Source organism: Megascapheus bottae, chromosome 22, assembly GCF_031878675.1.
Source record: "Megascapheus bottae isolate mThoBot1 chromosome 22, mThoBot2.hap1, whole genome shotgun sequence".
Taxonomy (NCBI): Eukaryota; Metazoa; Chordata; class Mammalia; order Rodentia; family Geomyidae; genus Megascapheus; species Megascapheus bottae.
In genome coordinates this window covers 9,603,860-9,624,246 of record NC_143530.1, presented here as the reverse complement: position 1 = coordinate 9,624,246, position 20,387 = coordinate 9,603,860, and the positions used below count along the sequence as shown (strand labels likewise).

The 20,387-nt window shown below is 50.2% G+C and overlaps 1 protein-coding gene across 1 annotated transcript in view; it reads right to left on the bottom strand.

Annotated features, from left to right (window-relative positions):
- The window catches only part of Kcnk5 (potassium two pore domain channel subfamily K member 5), a 37,813-nt gene extending 21,794 nt beyond the window's left edge, over positions 1–16,019 (bottom strand). Inside the window, exon 1 of the mRNA XM_090355740.1 lies at positions 15,546–16,019. Within this exon, the coding sequence (XP_090211866.1) occupies positions 15,546–15,731 (186 nt within the window). The 5' untranslated portion in view covers positions 15,732–16,019. The remainder of the gene's footprint in view (positions 1–15,545) is intronic.
- Between the last annotated feature and the right edge of the window lie 4,368 nt (positions 16,020–20,387).

Sequence of the window (20,387 nt, the reverse complement as noted above, 5' to 3'; positions counted from 1 at the left end):
GAAGTCCTCACGGCCATTGCTGTCCAGCAAGTTATACTCTTGGCAGCTAAGCAGAGGACTAGCCCCTTAACAGACTACAGAAAAGATGCTGGTTTTCTGAGAACATTCCATGAAAACCCCTGTTTGTTTGTGCTTCGTGACCCTCAGACACCAAAAACTAACCACGGACATCTATTTTATCCCTTTTAAAGAGAGGGAGCTCATTGTTATGAAATCAACACGACTAAACCGCATTACAGAACACGTGAGACAGGAGCAGGAGAGAAAAGCCATCAATAATTCTGTCTCTCCATCTCAAGCCCTTCCTGGCTTCTGTTTTTAAATTGAGTTTCTATGACTCAGACAAAACCATACACTTGAACTTGTACCTCCCTGCTCCCCCCCCACCCCCCAACCCCACCTCCAGCTTGTCTCCTCATGCCCGAGGGCTCCCCACCTGTCTACCTAGGTGTTACTCCTGCCACACAGAGGCAGACTAATGTGATTGATGAATATCATTTAAATCAAGAGCAAAGCACTGGACTTGTGCAGGACGGGGGAGGGGTCACAAAGACACTAACCCCCCACCCCCCCCCCCAAAAAAAACCCACAGATCTAGTAGAGAAGGTCACAGGAAAGTTTGGCTCCAGGGCATTTCAAGAGAATGCTGAGAAGACCTACCTCTGCATCCTTCTAGAACAGAACCTAGTGCTCTCCAGGACTCTGAATTTGCCCCTGCGTCCGCTTGGGAACCTGCCAACCAGCACTGATGACGCATTCTGACTGGCAACCTGTGGACTGGCCATGCAGAACGGGGCGTCCCCAGCCACGAGGGTACTGCAGATAGGGCAGGAGTGTGGTCAGCCCCTGAGTTCTTGTCAGGTTCAGAGGAGGCTGGCTGGGCCTTGGTACCTGCTGGGAGCACTGGAGAGAGACAGGTTCTTGGAAGGGAGAGGGAGGGCAAGCACAGTGACGCCTCTGCGGAGGGCTACTGGGATACAGGCCAAGGAAAGAACAGGATGTCCACTGAGAGTCACCCGCTCGGGTGGGTGACTTTAGTGGGGCTCTAATTTGAGAGCCCCAAGTAGAAGGGTTAGGCAAAAGCAAACCCTAGAACAGCATGCTAATTAATGGGTGGAGGGAATCTAAAGACAGCCATTTTTCTAATCTGGGAGGCCTATGGGACATAAAATCCCTAAACTGTGCCCTGGATCTCTTGAACTAGAGTGTGTGTGTGTGTGTGTGTGTGTGTGTGTGTGTGTGTGTGTGTGTGTCTACATGCCAAACCTGGGGTTTGAACTATGGGTCTCAGGGGAGAAGAAGCATGGGGTAGGGAGAAGGGAAGGGTTGCTGGCTAACTGCCCACAAGAGTCTCTTGGATTTCTGTAATCCTAGCTACTCAGGAGACTGAGATCTGAGGATGGTGGTTCAAAGCCAGCCCAGACACTAAAGATAGAGAGACTCTTATCTCCAATTAATCAATAGAAAAGGGGAAGTGGCTCAAGGGGTAGGGTGGTAGCCTTGAGCTGAAGAGTTCAGGGATAGAGTTCAAGCCCCGTGACGGACCAAAAAAAAAACCCCAAACAACAACAACAAAAAACTTGTATTTATCTGCCCAAGCTTTCTTTTTTTTTTTTTTTTTTTTGCCAGCCCTAGGCTTGAGCTCAGGGCCTGAGCACTGTCCTTGGACTTTATCAAGGCTAGAGCTCTACCACTTGAGCCTCAGCACTATTTCCAGCTTTTTTCTATGTATGTGGTACCGAGGAATCGAACCCGGGTCTTCATGCATGATAGGCAAGCACTTTAACCACCAGGCCAAACTCCCGGCCCTGCCCAAGCTTTCTTCAAACAACGATCCTCCTCACATGTCAGCCTCATGAATAGTTAGGATGACAGAGTGCGTTACCAGTGCCCAGCCTACGTAGAACTCTGAACAGGAATTTGCTTGGCGACACTTTCCATGCCCCTTTTGTGTCAAGGCCTTACCAGGCAGAAGAAAGTGACTAGTATTTCCTTAATCCCCACACCCTTATAATCTAGCACTGGATACACAAACTGGCACTAGGTGTTTACCTGGCTTCAGTGAGCAAGTCCTGGCGCATGCAGGTACAATGGATCCCAGCTTGTTGGCCATCAAGTAAGTTAGCAGAGCCCATGTGGGGCCAGGCTGGCCTCTGGACGCTGAAGCCTGGATAAGCCCTGGGCCACTCGTCCAAGTGTGAAAAGCAGGGTTGGGGCTGAAGCCTGGCAGGAGAGGGGGAGCTGGGCAGCCTTTAATCAGGACACCTTCTCTTTTCCTCTCCCCTGGGGGTGCTGACAAGACACTCCTGCATCAGCCTGCCCCGCTTAGCCCGCTCAGCACTTCATCCCCTTGGCACGAGGTGGCTGCTCTGGAGGGGGCAGGGATGCTGAGAGGAAGGCTCCTTTCCAAAGCCAACACCAGCACGACGCATTCCACAAGCCAGGGGGCAAATTCTATTTGAACAGCAGTGATAGGGACTGTGTGAGAGTCTTTCTACCCCAGAGTAAGTAGACAGGTGTCCGCCTCTGTCCTACACTGGGGGAGGAGAGGGGACGCAGGAGAAACCACAAAACCCTCCAGGAAATGGTGATACTTTGATGTGCAAACTGGCAAGACTGACTGGGCCAGAGCTCTGCTGAGAAGCTGACAAACAAATGTCTTGAACTGGGAAACCTGGAGACAACCAGTCACCACGGCAGAGCCGCTGTGGCCTACCATGGTCCCTAACAAGCGTGACAGTTAACTGAGAGGGGAAAGGCCTAGTTCCAGGCCACAAGTCAGCTACATGACCTTGAAGGTATTTAACCTCTCTGCTTCAGTTGCCTTATCTGCAAAATAAAGAGTCCTTTATCGCTCACCTGCTCAGAGTGGCAGGTATGGCTCTCCACACCAGTCATCTATCATTAGATGTAAACCTCAAAGTCTTTGTAAAAGTTAAAACTTGCTAAGAAGCCAGCACCAGTGGCACAAGCCTGTAATCTTGGCTACAAGGGAGGCTGAGGTCTGAGGATTGTGATTTGAGGCTAGTCCTGGGCAGAAAAGTCCTTGAGACCTTTATCTCCAAAATAACCACCAAAAAGCTGGAAGTGGAACGGTGTCTCAAGGGATAGAGTACCAGTCTTGAGCAAAAGAAAAAGCTCAAGGACAACACTTAGGCCTCCCCTAACCCCAAGATCTCTTGTTTGCAGAGGGCTAACAGGAGGAATGGCAGAAATCTATCTAGAAAGAAGTAGGACTCCACATAAGCATACCCCAAGATCTGGCTGAGTTTGAGGCACGAGAGGCTGCCGTTTTCCATCTAGGCCAAGGGACCCATTAGTAAGGTGTAGCCCTCCCTCACCTTTGACTGACTGGCCTGCCCTCTGAGGCCATTGCTTCTAAGAAGCCTTCCCTTCCTTTAACACTAGGTTCCATCTAACTGATTCTTTGTATTGCTTCCCCAGCCCAGGGTGAGCAGAGCAGCCCAGGTCAAGTTGCATAACCTTTTCCTGCCTCAGGGCCTTGGCTCCAGGTCATTAGAGACCAGTTCAACAACCCTAAGCTCCTTTCAGTTTCCACATTTTCACATCGGCAGCCAGGGAGGTACCCTGGGCATGAAATATTTCCTGGAGGCTCTCAAGAAGGGCTGCAGATACCAGTCAGCCAGCATGCGTTCCGGGGCTCCGGGAGGCCGATCTCCGGGGAAGTAGACTCCAGCCCTGGAGAAACTCTAGAACCCGAGGCTCCAGTCAACCCCCCAAAAACATCTTCTTTTGTGAGCTTACCACAAGTTCAATATGTGCCACTTTTTTACATGAATCACTAAGGGGTGGGGGTGTGGGGCTTGGAAGGTGGCTCAGTGGTAGAATACTTGCCTTGTATGCATGAAACCCTGGGTTCAGCTCCTTAGTACCACACAAACAAAAAAAGGCAGAAGTGGTGCTGTGGCTCAAGTGGCAGAGTGCTGGCCTTGAGCAAAAGAAGCTTGGGGACTGTATGTCCCGGGACTGGCAGAGAGAAAGAAAGGGAGAGAGAGAAAAAGGGAGATAGGGAGAGGGGGCACCTAAATCAAAAGGGGGGAGGAACCTGGCACTCAAGATGCCAGAGAGAGGTGGAACAGGCAGGTTAGGGATGAAGTTTAAGTAGAAAAAGCACTCTGCACCCTCAAATAGCAAGGGGGGGTTGGTTTTATTTTTTTTAATTAAAGGCAATTTCAAAAGGAACTAGAACAGGTACCAGTGGGTCACTCCTGTAATCCTAGCTCCTCAGGAGGCTGCGACATGGGTATCCTTGGCGAGGGCAAGATTGGGAGTGGGTTTGTGCACTGGGTTTGGTACCTAAGCTTCTTGGAGGCCTGGGTGGGGTGCCCTAGGCGGCACCCTGCAAGCACTCCTGTTTCCTCCCTATAGGGTGGGCCAAGAGAGAGGGGGAAAGTCCCATGTGAAATCCTAAGGTGCCTCAGGTGCAATCAATGAGGAAGCTGCCTGCTCCTGCAAACATCTCAGGCCTTCCCTGGGCTCCTCCGCAGAAGATTAAAGCAGTTCCGGGGTGCACACCCGTACTGGGGTCCTACCTGGCTGGTCTACTTGCTTTTCCTGGCTCCTACAAACCCTGATCACGGCACTCCCTAACAGACAGGAGGAGCCAGGCCTCATTCTGCCCAGTCTTCAAAGCAGTCTGGGTAGGCCCCCTGCACCTGGGGGGGCTTGCTCGGGTAAACGCCGGCTCTATGAGGGCTTAGATGCTTGCAGGTCTCAGCACCCAGTTCAGAAACTGAAGACTGGGATCCCGTCACCAGGCTGCCTGAGCCTCTTCACCCTCGAGAAGAAAGAAGGCTGGGGGAAAGTTCACTGACTAAGGGAAGGAGCTGGGTACACTGGTGGCTGGTGGCTCATGCCTAAATCCAAGCTCCTCAGGAGGCTGAGGTCTGAGGATTGCAATTCAAAGCCAACCTGGCCTGGGCAGGGAAGTGTGAGACTCTTATCTCCAACTAACCACCAGAAAACTGGGAGGGGTGTTGTGGCTCAAAGTGATAGAATGCTAGCTAGCCTTGAACTAAAGAGCTAGCTCAGGGACAGTTCAAACCCCATGACTGACCAAAAAATAAATAAAGAAGGAAGGAAAAGAACAGAGAAGGAGCAGAGAAAAGGGTCCCAAGAGATAAAGAGACCCTGATAGGAAGGATTACTTATTCTGAACTGTCCCCATCAAAGGGGAAAAAGAAAAAGCTGGACAAAGCTGGACAGAAATCACCTCTCAGCTTTACACAGACTCATTTTTGGAGGAAGCAAGCAGTGAAAAGGTCTCAGGATTTGTAGAGCTAATGAATGGGGATTAAATCCAGGTTGTAACACGAAAGTGCCTGTTAAGCAAGTGTAAAGCCCTGAGTTCAAAACCCAGTACTTCCAAAAGCAAAGGAAAAGAATGAAGTAAGGAGAAGAAGGTGCTAATTGCCCTTACTTGAGCAATATATACTGTACACATTTACTGAAATATCACACCCTGCCCTATAAGCACATACAATGATTATGGGTCAATTTAAAAGACACAAAGTCATCTAGTATAGTGACACACACCTATAATCCCATCGTTTGGAAGGCTGAGGCAGTAGAATCGAAAGTTCAAGACTAGCAAAAAGAAAAGGAGAAAAAGAGAAGTCTGCCTTTACTAAGCCCAAGCTTGGAGAGGGAAGTAAGAAGAAATTCTGATCATGGAACACAGTCTTCTTCCAACAATCCAAAGAATCAGAGGCGAGTCTGGGCCTGGTGTACCTGGCTGGGTTCTCCCAGCATTGACCTTGACCTTGCAAGAGACTCAACTCCTCCTCACTGGACTTCTAACCAGAAAAGAGAGACATAGCGTGCAGTCTCCTTCAGAGCCTTGCACACCCCTGGGCATAATGAACCAGGGAACACCAGAGCTGGCACAGGGAGAGGTGGTTACTGCCCACACCAGGCTCTCACAGTCGATCTAGGTCTAATTTAATAGGCACTCCAAGCCTTCCTCAATGAACAAATGAACTCAGAGAGGTAAAAAATCAAGTTGGGCGTGGTCACACAGCAAGCACAGAGCAGAACTAGATCAGCTTCTGTCTACACTGTGGCTCAGGTTGAGTTTCTCAGCCCCAAAGGGCCAGCCTCCAGGCTACATGACCAAGCAAAGTTGAGCAAGCTTGGTCCAATCACTCTGTCCAGCTCTTCTCCCAGACTCAGGACAAGCAAGTCCCTGGTAGGAAGGAGCCAGGCTAAGCAACTATAGCCAGATTACAGGGGGCCACTGGAGGTGACAAGCAAAAGTACACAGTCCTGCCTAAATATGGCAACAGGAAACAAATATTTGGAAGAGAGAGCAAAAGAATGCTTCATTCCAACTAGTCACAGAGTCCTGGCCACTGAGAAGACTCAGAGTGGATGGAGAAGACTGCCCCAAGAAGGGCCCAGCTCTGAGCTCACAGCTTGCGTGGCTACCACCTAGGGAAGAACTCAGGAATTCTCCAAGAGGAAAGGTTCACCAAACCTGTGGCCTGGAAGGGAGAAGTAAACCTGTGTGTTCAGGGGTCGACTGAAACTCACTTGAGGAGCAAGCTGTGGGTTCATTGGCAAGAAATGGAAGAGGAGGAATGTAGGTTTGTACCTCATAGTAGGGCCTGGAGACAGGCGTCAGAAACTATGTACTCAGAGAAATGCTTAGAGTCGCTTGTTAAATGCAGCAGCCAAGAATGAGTGCAGTACTGCACTGTCCCATCTCAGGGGGATGACTTGCTCAAGGTCACATCCCATGTTCAAGGTCATACCCATCAGCATGCTGAAAGCTCAGTCCACACACACTAAGACATGGAGCCACCACACCCCCACCACCTCAGTCCTGAGCCTTTGCTCTCCCCCCTCCCCTGCACCCTTCAACTGCAGCAGAATGGTTCCACCATAAGAACCATTCTGGGTTCCACTCTGTACTTGTTCCTGTCTCCCAATGTCTGGCCTCAGACCAACTCTTTAAGCTCTGTTGCTTCTGCTGAGTTCACAATGACCATTGGATAAGATGGCACACATGAATAGTCCACCTAGCCTACTGGCCACAAAATTGCTGAGCAACTGTTAGCTGGCATCACCCCCTCCTCAGCCCAGGCCCGCCAGCCCCAGCCTCAGTTTCCACTCATGGATAGGGCCCAAGGCGAAAGACAGCATAGGGGTGAATCTCAGCCCTCCACTTCACTGCTGAGTCCTAGGCAAGTCACCTAGTTTGGTGACTTGGAAGGATGAGCAGTAACCCTGGCCCATGAGCACAGGCAGAGACACAGGAAAGGTGCCACCAAAAAAAAAAAAAAAAAAAAGTGGCATAGGAGGCACCACACAGAAAGGGCACAGGACTGCTACACTCACCTTTCATACCTATCCCCCCGCCCTCCTCTGGTTGGTCCTAGAGCTTGAACTCAGGGCCTGGGTACTGTGCCTTAGTTCTCTTGCTTCAACTAGTGCTCTTCCACTTCAAGCCACAGCTCCACTTCTGGTTTCCTGATGGTTAATTGGAGATAGAATCCCATGGACTTCCCTGCCTGGGCTGGCTTTGAACCACAACCCTCAGATCTCGGCCTCCTGAGTAGCTAGGATTACAGGTATGAACCATGGGCACTGGGCTTCCTTCCTTCCTTCCTTCCTTCCTTCCTTCCTTCCTTCCTTCCTTCCTTCCCTCCCTCCCTCCCTCTCTCCCTCCCTTTCTGTCCCATCAATGGGGCTTGAACTCAGGGCCTGGGCCCTGTCCCTCAGCTTTTTCTCTCAAGGCTGGTATTCTACAAGTTGAGCCACAGTTTTAAAAATAAAGTTTCAGGGGTTCTTCAGTTGGTTGGGCACTAGCCAAGGAGTGAAAATGGTCACAAGTACCAAGTTTGAGTCTTGGTCTTAGATCAAGAGAGAGAAAAAAAGAAAGTTTCACAGACTTTCATGCCCAGGCTAACTTTGAATGGAGATCCTCAGACCTCAGGCTGAGTAGCTGTGATTCAGGCTTGAGCCACTGACAAGACATACCTATCTTTAAGGCCAGGAGTCCAATTCATCTCCCCTTGGTGTGTACTTTGGACTTATGCAGAAAGGAGAGACAAAGGGTGAACAAATGCAACAGTGGCAGTCACTGGACACTATACTGACAACAAGCTGTACAACTTGTGGGTAGGGGCAGGAGGGAAAAACTGAGAGACAGCGAGGGAAGGGATGACATTGTCTAAAAAGAAATGTACTCATCACCTGACATATATAACAGTAACCCCTCTGTATATCACCTTTATAATAACGATAAACAAATAATTTTTAAAAAGAACTTATCCATTGTCCATCTCATGAATGTGTCTCACCTTTCCTCCTCCAGATGAGGAGAGCCAAGGAGGAAGAGGCTGTTTGTTCAGAGTCAGATCCTGCTCCCCCCCACCTCCCCTCCCCAGAAGGCTTTCTTCAACAGGCTTCAGGAAACAGGAAGTGAACCTTCCAAGGCCCTGTGACCCTGGTCCATCTCTCCAGCCTCTACCATCTGCAACCCATCACTCAGCACTTTGGACTGGATTTCCCCTCATTTCACCACTGTGGCCCAATTTCCTCTCCCCATCTACCCAGAGCTCAAGGGCTTAAGACCCCTGAGGGCTTCTGCATACAGATATGAGAGCCAGCCCGGAGGCCCTGCTCCATTCCCACTCTACTCCAGAGTCGACCAGCCTTAGGCAGTGGGGTCTAGCTGGGTACACCACCCCACCTCTCACATCAAGGGGTGCCATTGGGCAACTTGAGAAACTAAACCAGAAGGAGGAGGGGTGTCAAAGTCTGCATGGACATTCTGGGAAAACCCATACTTTACCTCCTGAGGAGGAAAAAGGGAGGAAAAGGGGTATTCTCACCATAACAACCCTCTGTGGAGTGAAAGGTTAAAAAGCAGTTAAGTGGACATAGAATGTTCTACTTCTTTGAAGTTGTAAACTGGCTGTGAAGGTGAAGAAGGAATGTTCTACACTGTTATCCACTCCCGTTATTTGAAAACTGCCAAAAAGCTGATGGAGTTCAAATTCCTTAGCCAAACCCAAAAGAGCGTCGTCACTTGACCCTCATATCCCTAGCTGGTAGCTGTGACCCCACAGCTCCCTAGAGGACTGTGGGTGAGAAGGGGCCATTATGCCCCCATTGCTTCTAGTTTGTGAAAAGACTCAGCTGAGCTGGGCACCTGTGGCTCAATGCTTGTCATCCTATCTGCTTAAGAGGCTGAGATCTTAGGAACATGGTTTAGAGCTGGGAGTTTGGCCTAGTGGTAGAGTGCTTGCCTAGAATGCACGAAGGCCCGGGTTCGATTCCTCGGTACCACATACATAGAAAAAAGCCAAAAGTGGTGCTGTGGCTCAAGTAGCAGAGCTCTAGCCTTGAGAAAGCCCAAGGACAGCACTCAGGCCCTGAGTTCACGCCCCAGGACTGGTAAAACAAAACAAAACAAAAAAGATTCAGTTAAGGTTTGGGGATGTAGTTCAGTGAGTGGTGAAACACTTGCCTAAGCATGTACCAGGAGGCCCCTGGGTTTAATTCCCAGTACCACAAACCCCAACAAAAGCCGCAACCATTTAGATTGAAACACAGCTAGATGTCAACGCCTTACATCATCTGGTAGTACTATTTCTAATTGTTTGAGAAACCTTTATACAGTTTTCCAGTGATTGTATCATTATATATGCCAAAACACGCACTCTGTATAATTCAACGTATCAGATAAAGCAGGGTTGTCAAATTCACATAGAAGCCTGCTTAACAGGCTGGTGGACAAAGAAAGGTGAACTGAGCCAGGCACCAATGGATCACGCCTGAAATACCAGCTCCTCAGGAGGCTGAGATCTGACAACTGCAGGAGCAGGGAAGTCCCTGAGACTCATATCCAGATAAACTACTCAGAAAAAGCCAGAAGTGGTGCTGGGGCTCAAGTAGTAGAATTCTAGCCTTGAACAAAAGAGCTCTGGGACTCATAGAGGCCCTGAGTTCAAGCCCCATGACCAACCAACCAACAAACAACAGGAAAGACACTCTGAGGGGTTTTGCCCCAGGTGCCTGACTTCTCTGCTCCCCAAAGCCTTTGTATTTTCCTAGTCCAGTCCCCAACACAACCACACACATAGTTCAGAGGCTGAGTGAGCTCAATCTCAAGGCAAACAACCAAGTTCAAGATGAAAGCCTTTGGCCTGAGGTCAGGGCCAGCCAAACACAGCATCCCAAACCCGGGGATTGTGTATTTCTTTTAAGTACCAAACTATAAATAGGGTAAAACCCTAGGAAAATACTTAAAAGCAACAATCTCAGCTCCCTTGCAGCCCTGCTTGCTCCCCTGAAGACTCCTGGGGCCTTCCAAGAACCTTTCAGCACTTGCAAATTTCCAGCCTTGATAATCCTCCTCTCCCCCATTACCGTGTCATCTCATTATTCTCGGGCCTACAGTAAAACACTTTGATTTTTATCAAAGTTCACTTGAGTCAAACTCTAACCAAAGTGGACTTACCAATTAGAAATTGTTTTGGTTTGTTCTGGGTTTTTTATTTTTATTTATTTATTTTTTTGGTTGTTGGTGGTAGCCCTTAACTTTTAAGTAGACCATAAGAAAACAAGCCACCACGCTAGGGGCCAGGGGCCACTCAGGAGGCTGAGATCTGAGGATCTTGGTTTGAAGCTAGTTCAGGCTGGTAAGTGTGAGGCTCTTATGTCCCGTTAATCAGCAAAAAGCTGGAAGTGGGGCTGTGGCACTTGGCAGAGCATCAGTCTTGAGTGGAAAAAGCTAAATAAAGGACAGTGCCCAGGCTCCATGTTCAAGCCCTAAGACCAGCACCAAAAAGAGAGAGAGAGAGAGAGAGAGAGAGAGAGAGAGAGAGAGAGAGAGAGAGAGAGAGAGAGAGAAAGAAAACCACAAGAAAACAAGCCATTAGGAAGGAAAGAATTTCCTCTAAACACCCAACTTACCCACTCTCCACCTCTGCAGTCAGAGCCTGTGAGAATTCAAACTGGAGCTACTGAAGCAGAGGCCTTTCAATCTAGAGAATCAAAAGCACTATTGTGCTCCCTGCACTTACAAAGGCAGTGCAGCCGACAGGTCCATTTTATAATTTCCACCAGGCCTGAAACAACGGGGGTGTTCAGTTTTTTAACCCTCAACTCTCCAAGACTTAGGTAGGAGAAATTTTTCTCCAAAAAATAAAATCCTGTATGCTTCGTGTTAAGTTTTGGTCAGATGTAATTATCTTCTAAAATTTTAACTTTTAAAAAAAAAATGAGGGGGGAGGGGAATGGGATTCAATAACAGGGCATCAAAACTGGAATTCAGAGCCAGGTACCGGCTGGCAGCTCACACCCAGAATCCTAGCTACTCCCTCAGTAGGGTGAGAGCTGAGGATCACACTTGGAAGCCAGCTGGGACAGAAAAGTAGACATGATTCTTATCTCCAAGTAATCACTAAAAAGCCAGATGGGGAGCTGTGGATCAAGAGGCAGAACACCAACCTTGTGCAAAAAATCTTAATGGGACAATGCTCAGGCCCTTTGTTCAGGTTTCAGTACACACACACACACACACACACACACTCCCATCCCCCTTTTCCCCAATGAGGTCCTTTCCTGGGAGCCCTCAGGCCACAACATGGCTTCTTGTTCTGGATGAGTTCACCCCCACTGGGCCCTGGCCTGATGCCTGGCACACACAGGACACTTCATAAATGCTTGCTCGCCAATTCCCATGCACACTGAAATCTGATACCCTTAGATCTGAAAGCTGAGTCTGAGCTGATAGCATCCTGGGCAAAAGATATCCTCCTCTCCTCCCATTTTTTTTCTCTTGGGGTATAATAGTGTACAGAACGCATGCACGTCAAGCTTCAAAGCACTCCACATACTGTGATCTCTCATAGTCTTCCAGTTTGTAATCACAAAGGCAGAAAGTAGAGAAGGGCTGGTACTCCTTCAATTCAAACTTTTTTTTTTTTTTTTTGGCAGGGGGTGGTGGTGCTGGGAGAAAAGGAATGCAAAGTCTGGGGGTGGGGGTGCAAACCAATGCATTCATTACTTCAGTGACACAGGCATCAGTAAGACCGGATCACACAGCCACACAGAAGCCAGTGTCCCAAGGCCCTGTTCCTGAGGAAACAGAAAATAGAATTTCCCAGCTCTCCAGAGTCTAAGCTGAACCAATTTACTAATCAACTCACTTACAGAACGACCATGCCACACAGCCTCACAGGCCCAACAGCCAGGGCAAAGGGAGAACAAGGACTGGGTCCTGGTGCTTGGGCCTAGAATCCTTGAGGGAGGGGTGTTAGCATAGGCAGCGAAGTCAGTGAGATTCTTATCACCAATTACACAGCAACAAACAAACAAAAGTCTGGAAGTGTGCTTCAAGTGGCAGAGCATTGGCTGTGAGTGAAAAAGCTAAGTATCAGTACCCAGGCTCTGGGCAATTAAAAAAAAAATAGGCGGACCAAGATGCAGGCTCCTGAGCTTCACTGCCTGGTCCATAGATAAGGCCTCTTGTGTTGCTTTGGTCACTTTTAACTTCTCTGGGAATCCATTTCCTTGTCTAATGGGTTAGGTCACTGGAAAGAGTACCTGAAATAGCACAGGTAAAGTATTTGGCAAGCTGCCTTGTTCAATGAATGCTCAATAAATGCTAGAGGCAAGAGACTTGCCTGATTTCTTTACCTTTCTTGGTTCTTTACTGGAACCCCACCAAGCCCTCCTTTTGCAGAAAGGAAGGCAAAGGTGAGTTAGACTGGCTGGATGGGGACTTGGCCAAGCCAGACAGCAAAACCAGCCTGGGTCCTCTCCAAAAATCAGAACAGTTCCACCCACCGAGTCAGTCTGCTATAAATGGCTAACTTTCCCTTGTGAGAGCCTATGCAGTAAAAGAAAAAGAGGGGAGTATTACCTCTCTTACCCCTAAATCTATTCCCCATATACTTAGCAAGAGGCTAGGAAAGCAGCTCCGCCACAACCTGGTGAAACAAGAGCTTAAGTTTCAAGATGGTTCTGAAGGCAGGAAAGAAGGCAACCATGTGGCCCCACCTTGGCAGAGGCACTGGGGACCTGAAAGCCTGCAGGGCCTTAGTTCAACCACAGAGTGAGCAAGGGAGGAAGCACCTGACAAACCAACCAAATTTTCTAAAAAGAAAGGTGCACTGCCTCTCTTTCTCATGCACTTGAAAATACCCCAGCCGCAGAAAAACAACTTAACACCGGCCCCAGAATGCATAGCACTCCCTCCCAAAGAGGGGCAACCTTGAAGGTGGAATTCCCAGCTACAGACTCTGAGACTCCCAGTCATTTAGAACCAGCTAAAACACAGAACCTGGTGAGAAATGACCCAAGCAGCTACAGGCAGAGAAGTTTCAATGCTATACACTGAAGCCAGAGGCAGAGCCCCAACTCACACACCCGAAAGCTGAGATGAAAAATGATGCTAAGCAAATGCTTTTATTGGTTCATTTTCCTTTCTTGGGTTTTTCCTATTTTCGGAGTTGTTTTGACTCAAATGGAGGCAGCTATCCTTGAACTTCTCATCCAAGAACTTATCTGTCTCTAAATCAGACAGATGCCCAAATCCTTCTGTTAAAAGTTACCTGTCCATTTGCTCGACAGATTTAGCAGGACCTCAAAATCAAGACATAGTTTGTTCAAAGGAAGCAGTCTAGCCTTGCAAATTACCATCACCAGCTGTACCCGGCTTTCCTAGCTCCTGGAACACCCTCCACCCCCACCCCACTTCTCCTGGTGTTTTGAAGTCTATTTTCCCACATTTAGCCTTGAATTCTTTCCTTCCTTCCCCTACAGTCACAGAAGCAGGGAAACACCACTAGGCTTTATCATCCCAACCCACTCTCCTCCTCCTCTAAACAAAGGCTCAGTGCAAACTAAACAAAAACTCTCCTCTAGAGGAATTGCTTCCTCAAGGGAAATCATAAAGTGATACTCCCCACTCCCCCTGCATACACAGCCACCAAAGGCATCCACCAGAGGGTACCAACAGAATTTAGTGTTCTTAATTTTAAAAAGTCAAAGCTGGGCACTGGTGGCTCACACCTATTATCCTAGCTACTCAGAGGAGGCTGAGATTGGAAGATCAAGGTTCCAATCTAGCTAGTGTGTGAAAGTCTGTACAACTCCAGTTAGCCAAGAAAAAGCCAGAAGTGGATGTGGTCTTGGTTCAAGTAGTAGTGCCAGGCCTGAGTGGAAAAAGCCTAAGGGGCGGTGCCAATATTCACTCTCATTCGCATCTCCCACCCCTACTCCAAAGCTGCACCAGATCAAGAGACACCCCCCCCCTCCCCAAATGCCCTTCTGTGGATGATAAGGAGCCATTCTAATTCTCCTCAGGCCTCAAGACCGAAAGGTCCATCATACAATTAGCAAGTTGCCTTCATGTTTCCTGAATGCTTTCAACCAAGAAAGGGGACGGAGGTTTGTTCTCTTTTCATAAATGGGATTAGTGCAGGCTGGATGATAAGAGATGCTAACTAGTTATACAGTATTGGGGGACTGCTGCAGATCAAATCCTTCTTCTTCCGCTCTTCCTCTCCCTTTTGGATGCCTTTCATCCCTAACGCCTGGGACAATCCCCCCTTACTCCAGCCCCATCCTCATCTGGGGGGGGGGCAGTGGAGGCTGAGGTCCCCCCCAAGACTTGGGTCAAGGGATCTGTACACCCCACCACCTCACCCCCATCCCCTCCCACACAACTGGCCCCAGATCTCAGCGAGGGCGGTGAGTCGCGTGCTGGGGTCTACGGGTGCGCACCAGATAAGAGGCTGGGGCCACCCCCGGGGTCGCTCCCCTCCCCCATGCTCCCTCCTTCCCTTCCTCCCCGGCTTCCCCGAAGAGGGACTGGGGGACTTCTGTCCCTTGGAGTAACCCTCTGCAACCCTTCGGGGATGTCTCGGCCTGATAAGCCTTCCCGGAAGCCGGGAGCGCCCCCGGCGTCCCCGCCGCCCGCGCTTCTCCCACGGGCCCGGCCCGGCGGAGACCCCGGCCCCGCGGACGCGCGCGCGGATCCTGCCCCTGCTCGGGTCGGGGGGTGCCGGGGTCCGTCTCCCCCGCCCCGCCCTCCACAGCTCCGCGGGGCTCACGTCTATTAGAAGAGCCGGGCGGGCGCGGCCAGGGCCCCGGAGCGGGAGGTGGAGACCAGAGGGGTGGCACCCAGCTCGGCTCCGGGACTCCGGGAGCGACTCCAAGGAAAAGATAAACGCCTTTATCCGCCCCACAGCCTCCCTCCAAAGAGGGAGGCACCCGCACACCCCCACCACGCCAGCGCGGGCCCCGGTTCACGCGGGAGTCAACCCCAAGTTCTCTCCCGACGGACAGAGAGGAGTCTGCGCTTCGGGAGAACTTTTCGCGTCCCCGTCCCAGCCGCCCCAAGCAAGCGACAGGCCCTGGCACCCCGACTCAGGATGGGACAACCTTGCCCGACAGTTCCCCCGGGGGGAACTCAGACGCCCCTCCAGCGCGGCTGGGGCCCCCCGCCCCAACAGCTCCAGGTGCCCGTGGGGCGCAGGCGGTGCCCGTGGGCCCCGGGGACTCACCCTCAGGATCTTGTCCAGGCCCTCCTGGCCCAGACACGGGAACTCCTTGAGCAGATGCACCCTCTGCGTGTAGTACGTCTTCTTGGCCTCCTTCCAGTGTGGCTCCTCCAGCACCTCGAAGATCGCCGCCCCGATGGCCAGGTAGAAGATGATGGCTGAGGTGAGCAGAGGGCCCCGGTCCACCATGGCTCCTGAGCGGCCGCTTCCACACACACAGCCGTCCCCAGCCCTGGCCCTGGCCCCGGCAGCCGCTCCGGGTCTGCCCGCCCAGCAGCTTCTGCAAACAGCTGTTTGAATTTGGAGCTCCGCATGCGCAGTGCCCGGACCCCCACCGCGCCGGCTCCGGCGACCAAAGTTGTTCCACCAAGTTGGCTCCCTGAGCGCAGCGATCTGACCAACACGCCGCTCACCCCGGCCGGGAGAGGAGAACACCAAGGGGGCGGAGAGAGCACCCCGAAACTCCGGAGCGTAAGGAAGAGGGCGGGGGGGGGGGGAAAGCAACTCAAGCCCCAGATTCTGAGAGACACGTGTGCGGCTGCCGAGCGCACTACAGCGAAATGGGCCCGGCCGCTCCGCGCGGCTCTTTAACCAGCGCTGCGCGCGCTCTGCCCGCCCGCGCCGGGGCCCGGGAGGGGCGGGGCCGTGTCGCCACGCCCACCGAAGACCACGCCCCCGTGGCCAGGCCACGCCCCCTCCCGGTGCGCGCTGCACCAGTGGCGCTGGGCCGGTGCTGTGACCTCGGGGGTGGTCGCTCTGCCCCCACCCCCACCTCCCGGCAGCACCCGCGGGGTTGGCGGCCTGGGGTTGATTATTAGTGTGGACTTATTCCTTCCAGTGACGTTGCACCTTAGGACTGAGATCAGCCATCTCTTTCCAGTCCCCTGGTTTCCTTACAGTGGAATTTGCAGTTCCTGATGTTTTTCTTGAACTGCTGAGGGGGTTGTTGTTTTTTTCCTGTCTTCTCACTCAGGTGTGTTGCTAGAGCTGAGGGAAGGGGTAGGAAGAGCTGTGGGCCATGGTGGAAGACACCAGGAATGGAGGTCGTTAACCCCCCCCCCCTTGCGGTCACACACACACACACACACACACACACGCACGCACACACCTGCCCTGCTGAGACCTGCAGGCCCGGAAGCCACAGTTATCAGACCACTGCACTAACAGGCATGGCTGGATTGCTGCCACACTGCGAGACATTCACACACAACACGGAATATCCGTTGGAGGGCTGGCAAGTGTGGGTATCTGTGCCTGCTGCATAGGACATGCTGGGAAAGCAAGCATGCAGTAACCCAGTGGATGAATTCTGACCATGAACGTCTGTACGCATGTACGTGCTATCTCTCATTCACCTGTGGCTGCTTTTTTTTCAAAATGTCTGTGAACTCCAGGCAGTATTGTATTCTATCTTTTCTGTACATCTAAGCAGGGCATCCCCACCCATTTCCCAGCAAGGATACTGAAGACTTGGCAGGCGACTTAGTTAGTTAGTTAGTTGAGTTCACTCTTTAAGAGCAGCCAGAAATTAGAGGACAGGGGAGCTTTCCTTGCTCGGGTCTCACAGGCTCACTCTGACCTCCTGTGCCTTTCTAGAGGCAGGTGGAGCCAGGGCCAGAGTCCCTGAACACTCTCACTTTCCCTCCACCCCCACTCCCCATTCTCTGTGAGTGTCTCTTTCCGTGTGTGTCTCTCAGTGTATCTCTTTCTCTCTTTGTTTCTCTCCCTTCTCCCTTCCTCCCCCCCTTTGGGCGCTAGTTCTAGGGTTTGAACTCAGGGCCCTGAGCACTGCCCCTGAGGTTCTTTTGTTCAATGCTAGTGCTCTAGTACTTGGGCCACAGCACCGCTTCCAGCTTTTTCTGAGTGCCAGGTGCCTGTAGCTTGTGTTTGCAATCCTTGCTACTCAGAAGGCTGAGATATAAGGGGTGTGGTTCAATGCCAGCTCAGTCAGAACGCTGAGTTCAAGCCTCATGACCGACACAAAGGAAAAAGAAAAGGCTCTCTGAGCTGGTTTAGGGGTGGTTCAAGAGGTCACAGAATCTTGGTTCGGAAAATGCTTGTGTGTTTTTTCACTCTCTAAATTTGTGTTCTCCCTTCTCCTCCTCCTCCTTCTCCTCCTGCTCCTCCTCCTTCTCCTCCTGCTCCTCCTCCTCCTGCTCCTTCTCCTCCTCCTCCTCCTTCTCCTCCTCCTCTCCTCCTTCTCCCCTCCCCCTACTCTCTCTGTTCTCCCCCTCCCAGCCCTGCATTGGGGCTTGAACTCAGGGCCCTGGGCACTGTTCCTCAGTTTCTTTTGTTCAAGGTTAGAGCTTTACTACTTGAGCCACATGACCATGTCCCACTTTTTCTGTTTATATGCTACTGAGATATCAAACCCACAATTTCATGTATGCTGGACAGGTACTCGACCACTAAGCCACATTCCCAGCCCCATTTTCAGCTTTTTTGTTGGTTAACTGGAGATGAGAGTTGATCACATTTTTTGTTCCAGTTGGTTTTAGACTTGGATCCTCATAGCCCAGCCTCCTGAGTAACTAGGATGAAAGTGGAGGTGTGGCTCAAATGGCAAGGTAACAGCTTTGAACAACCATAAAATGATCAACGACAATATACAGGCTCTGAATTCAAACCCCAGAATTGGCACAAAACAAAGAAAAAAGAAGTTCAAGCCTGGAATGTTGAACCCATCCTTCACATAGCAGAGCAGAGCAGATAGTAGAAGCTTTTATAAACAAAGACACCCCTTGGTTGTTTAAACAGCCTAACTCTCGTCAGGGAAAAGAGGTGACGTGGGTGGGATATGTATTTTCTTATCTGACTGACAAATCCACCCCATTGAATTATGTGTATTTTTGTGATTATGCTATGCATCATGGTTGTTAAACCTAAACTCACCTGAGTCCCACCTGGAGAAATTGTCAAAATAGATCATTTGTTCTGCCCAAGGTCATACCAGGTCCCAGCCACAAAAGGATCCTTGCCCAGCTTTATTTCTTCCTCATTTCAATTAGGTAAATGGATTATCCTTGCAGTAAAATAAACACTTGAGGGCTGGGGATGGAGTTCCAAGACAGAGTGCTTGCCTAGCATGCAGGCCAAGTATGGTTTTTAAAAGGCACCTGAAATGGCCTGGCACTGGTGGCTCAAGCCTGTCATCCCAACAGTTCAGAAGACTGAGATCTGAGGATCATGATTCAAAGCCACCCTGGGCATGAAAGTCTATGAGAATCTGGAAATGACACAGTGGCTCAAGTGATAGAACATGAGTCTTGAGCACAGAGAAGCTTAGGGACAGAGCCCAGGCCCTGAGTTCAAGCTTCAGGACTGGCAAATAAACAAACAAACTGAAATGGAGCCCTGCACACTCAGGACTCAGGAGACTGAGAGCAGAGGATCACAGTTTGAAGCCAGCCTGTACAGGAAAATCTGTGAGACTGTGATATCTGACAAACTATCAATAACAACAAAAGCCAGAAATAGAGCCATGGCTCAAGTAGTGGAGTGATAACCTTGAGCAAAAGAAGCTCAGAGGCAGGCACGGTGGGTGGCTCACGCCTTTAATCCTAACTACTCAGGAGGCTGAGATCTGAGGATCGCGGTTCAAAGCCAGTCCAGGCACTAAAGTCCGTGAGACTCTTATCTCCAATTAACCTCTAGAAAATGGGAAGTGGGGCTGTGGCTCAAGGGGCAGAGTGGTAGCCTAGAGCTGAAGAGCTCAGGGACAACGCCCAGGCTCAGAGTTCAAGCCCCACAACCGACAAAACAAACAAACAAACAAACAAACAAAAAGAAGCTTAGAAACAGCACTCAGTCTCTGAGTGCAAGTCCCATGACTGGCAAAATGAAGAAGAAAGAAGGGAGGGGGGGGAGGAAGAGAACGAGAGAAAATACATGAAGAATATAAAAGGGTTCAGTATCACAATTGCTTGAAACTCTATTTCCTTAATAAAATAAAGCTCTATAACTCTCAACTCAAAAGTTCAATGTGTTCTATTTTTATTTTTGTTCTTTTCCTATTGTAGTCATGCTGAATGACTTACAACATTTCTTGCTTTATGAAAGCCTATCATTTATTTTATGAAGTTGCTCTATTCAGTGAGTCATTTGGAAACCTGAGAGAAACTATTAAATTTCCATGTGCATCTATCTTCTAACTTGTTCACTTAGAAAGGTTTCTGTGTCCATGATAATACAGACTTCTTGTTTTATTATTTATTTAGTTATTTGTGTGTGTGTATGCGTGCATGTTGGTAGTGGAGCTTGAACTCAGTGACTAGCCACTATCCCTGAGCTTTCTCACTCAAGGCTAATACTCTATCACTTGGGCCACAGCACCACTTTCAGCCTCTTCTGAGTAGTTTATTGGAGATCAGAGTCTCACAGACTTTCCTTCTCTGGGCTGGCTTCAAACTGCCATAGAGAGGCTGGGAATGTGGCTTAATGGTAGAGTTCTTGCCTAGCAGGTGTGAAGCCCTGGGTTTGATTCCTCAGTACCACATACACAGGAAAGGCCAGAAGTGGCACTGTGGCTCAAGAGGGAGAGTGCTAGCTAGCCTTGAGCAAAAGAAGGTCAGGGACAATGCCCAGGCCCTGAGATCAAGCCCCATAACCAACCAAAGCCAAAAAAGGAAATTCTCAGCATGGAATAACTGTATACTAAATGAGAGAAGGCCCTCCCTCCCTCCCTCCCTCCCTTTCTCTCTCTCTCTCTCTTTCTCTCTCTCTCTCTCTCTCTTTCTCTCTCTCTTTCTCTCTCTCTCTCTCTCTCTCTCTCTCTCTCTTTTACACACACACACACACACACACACACACACACATGCATATCCAGGCATGTACTCACACACAAAA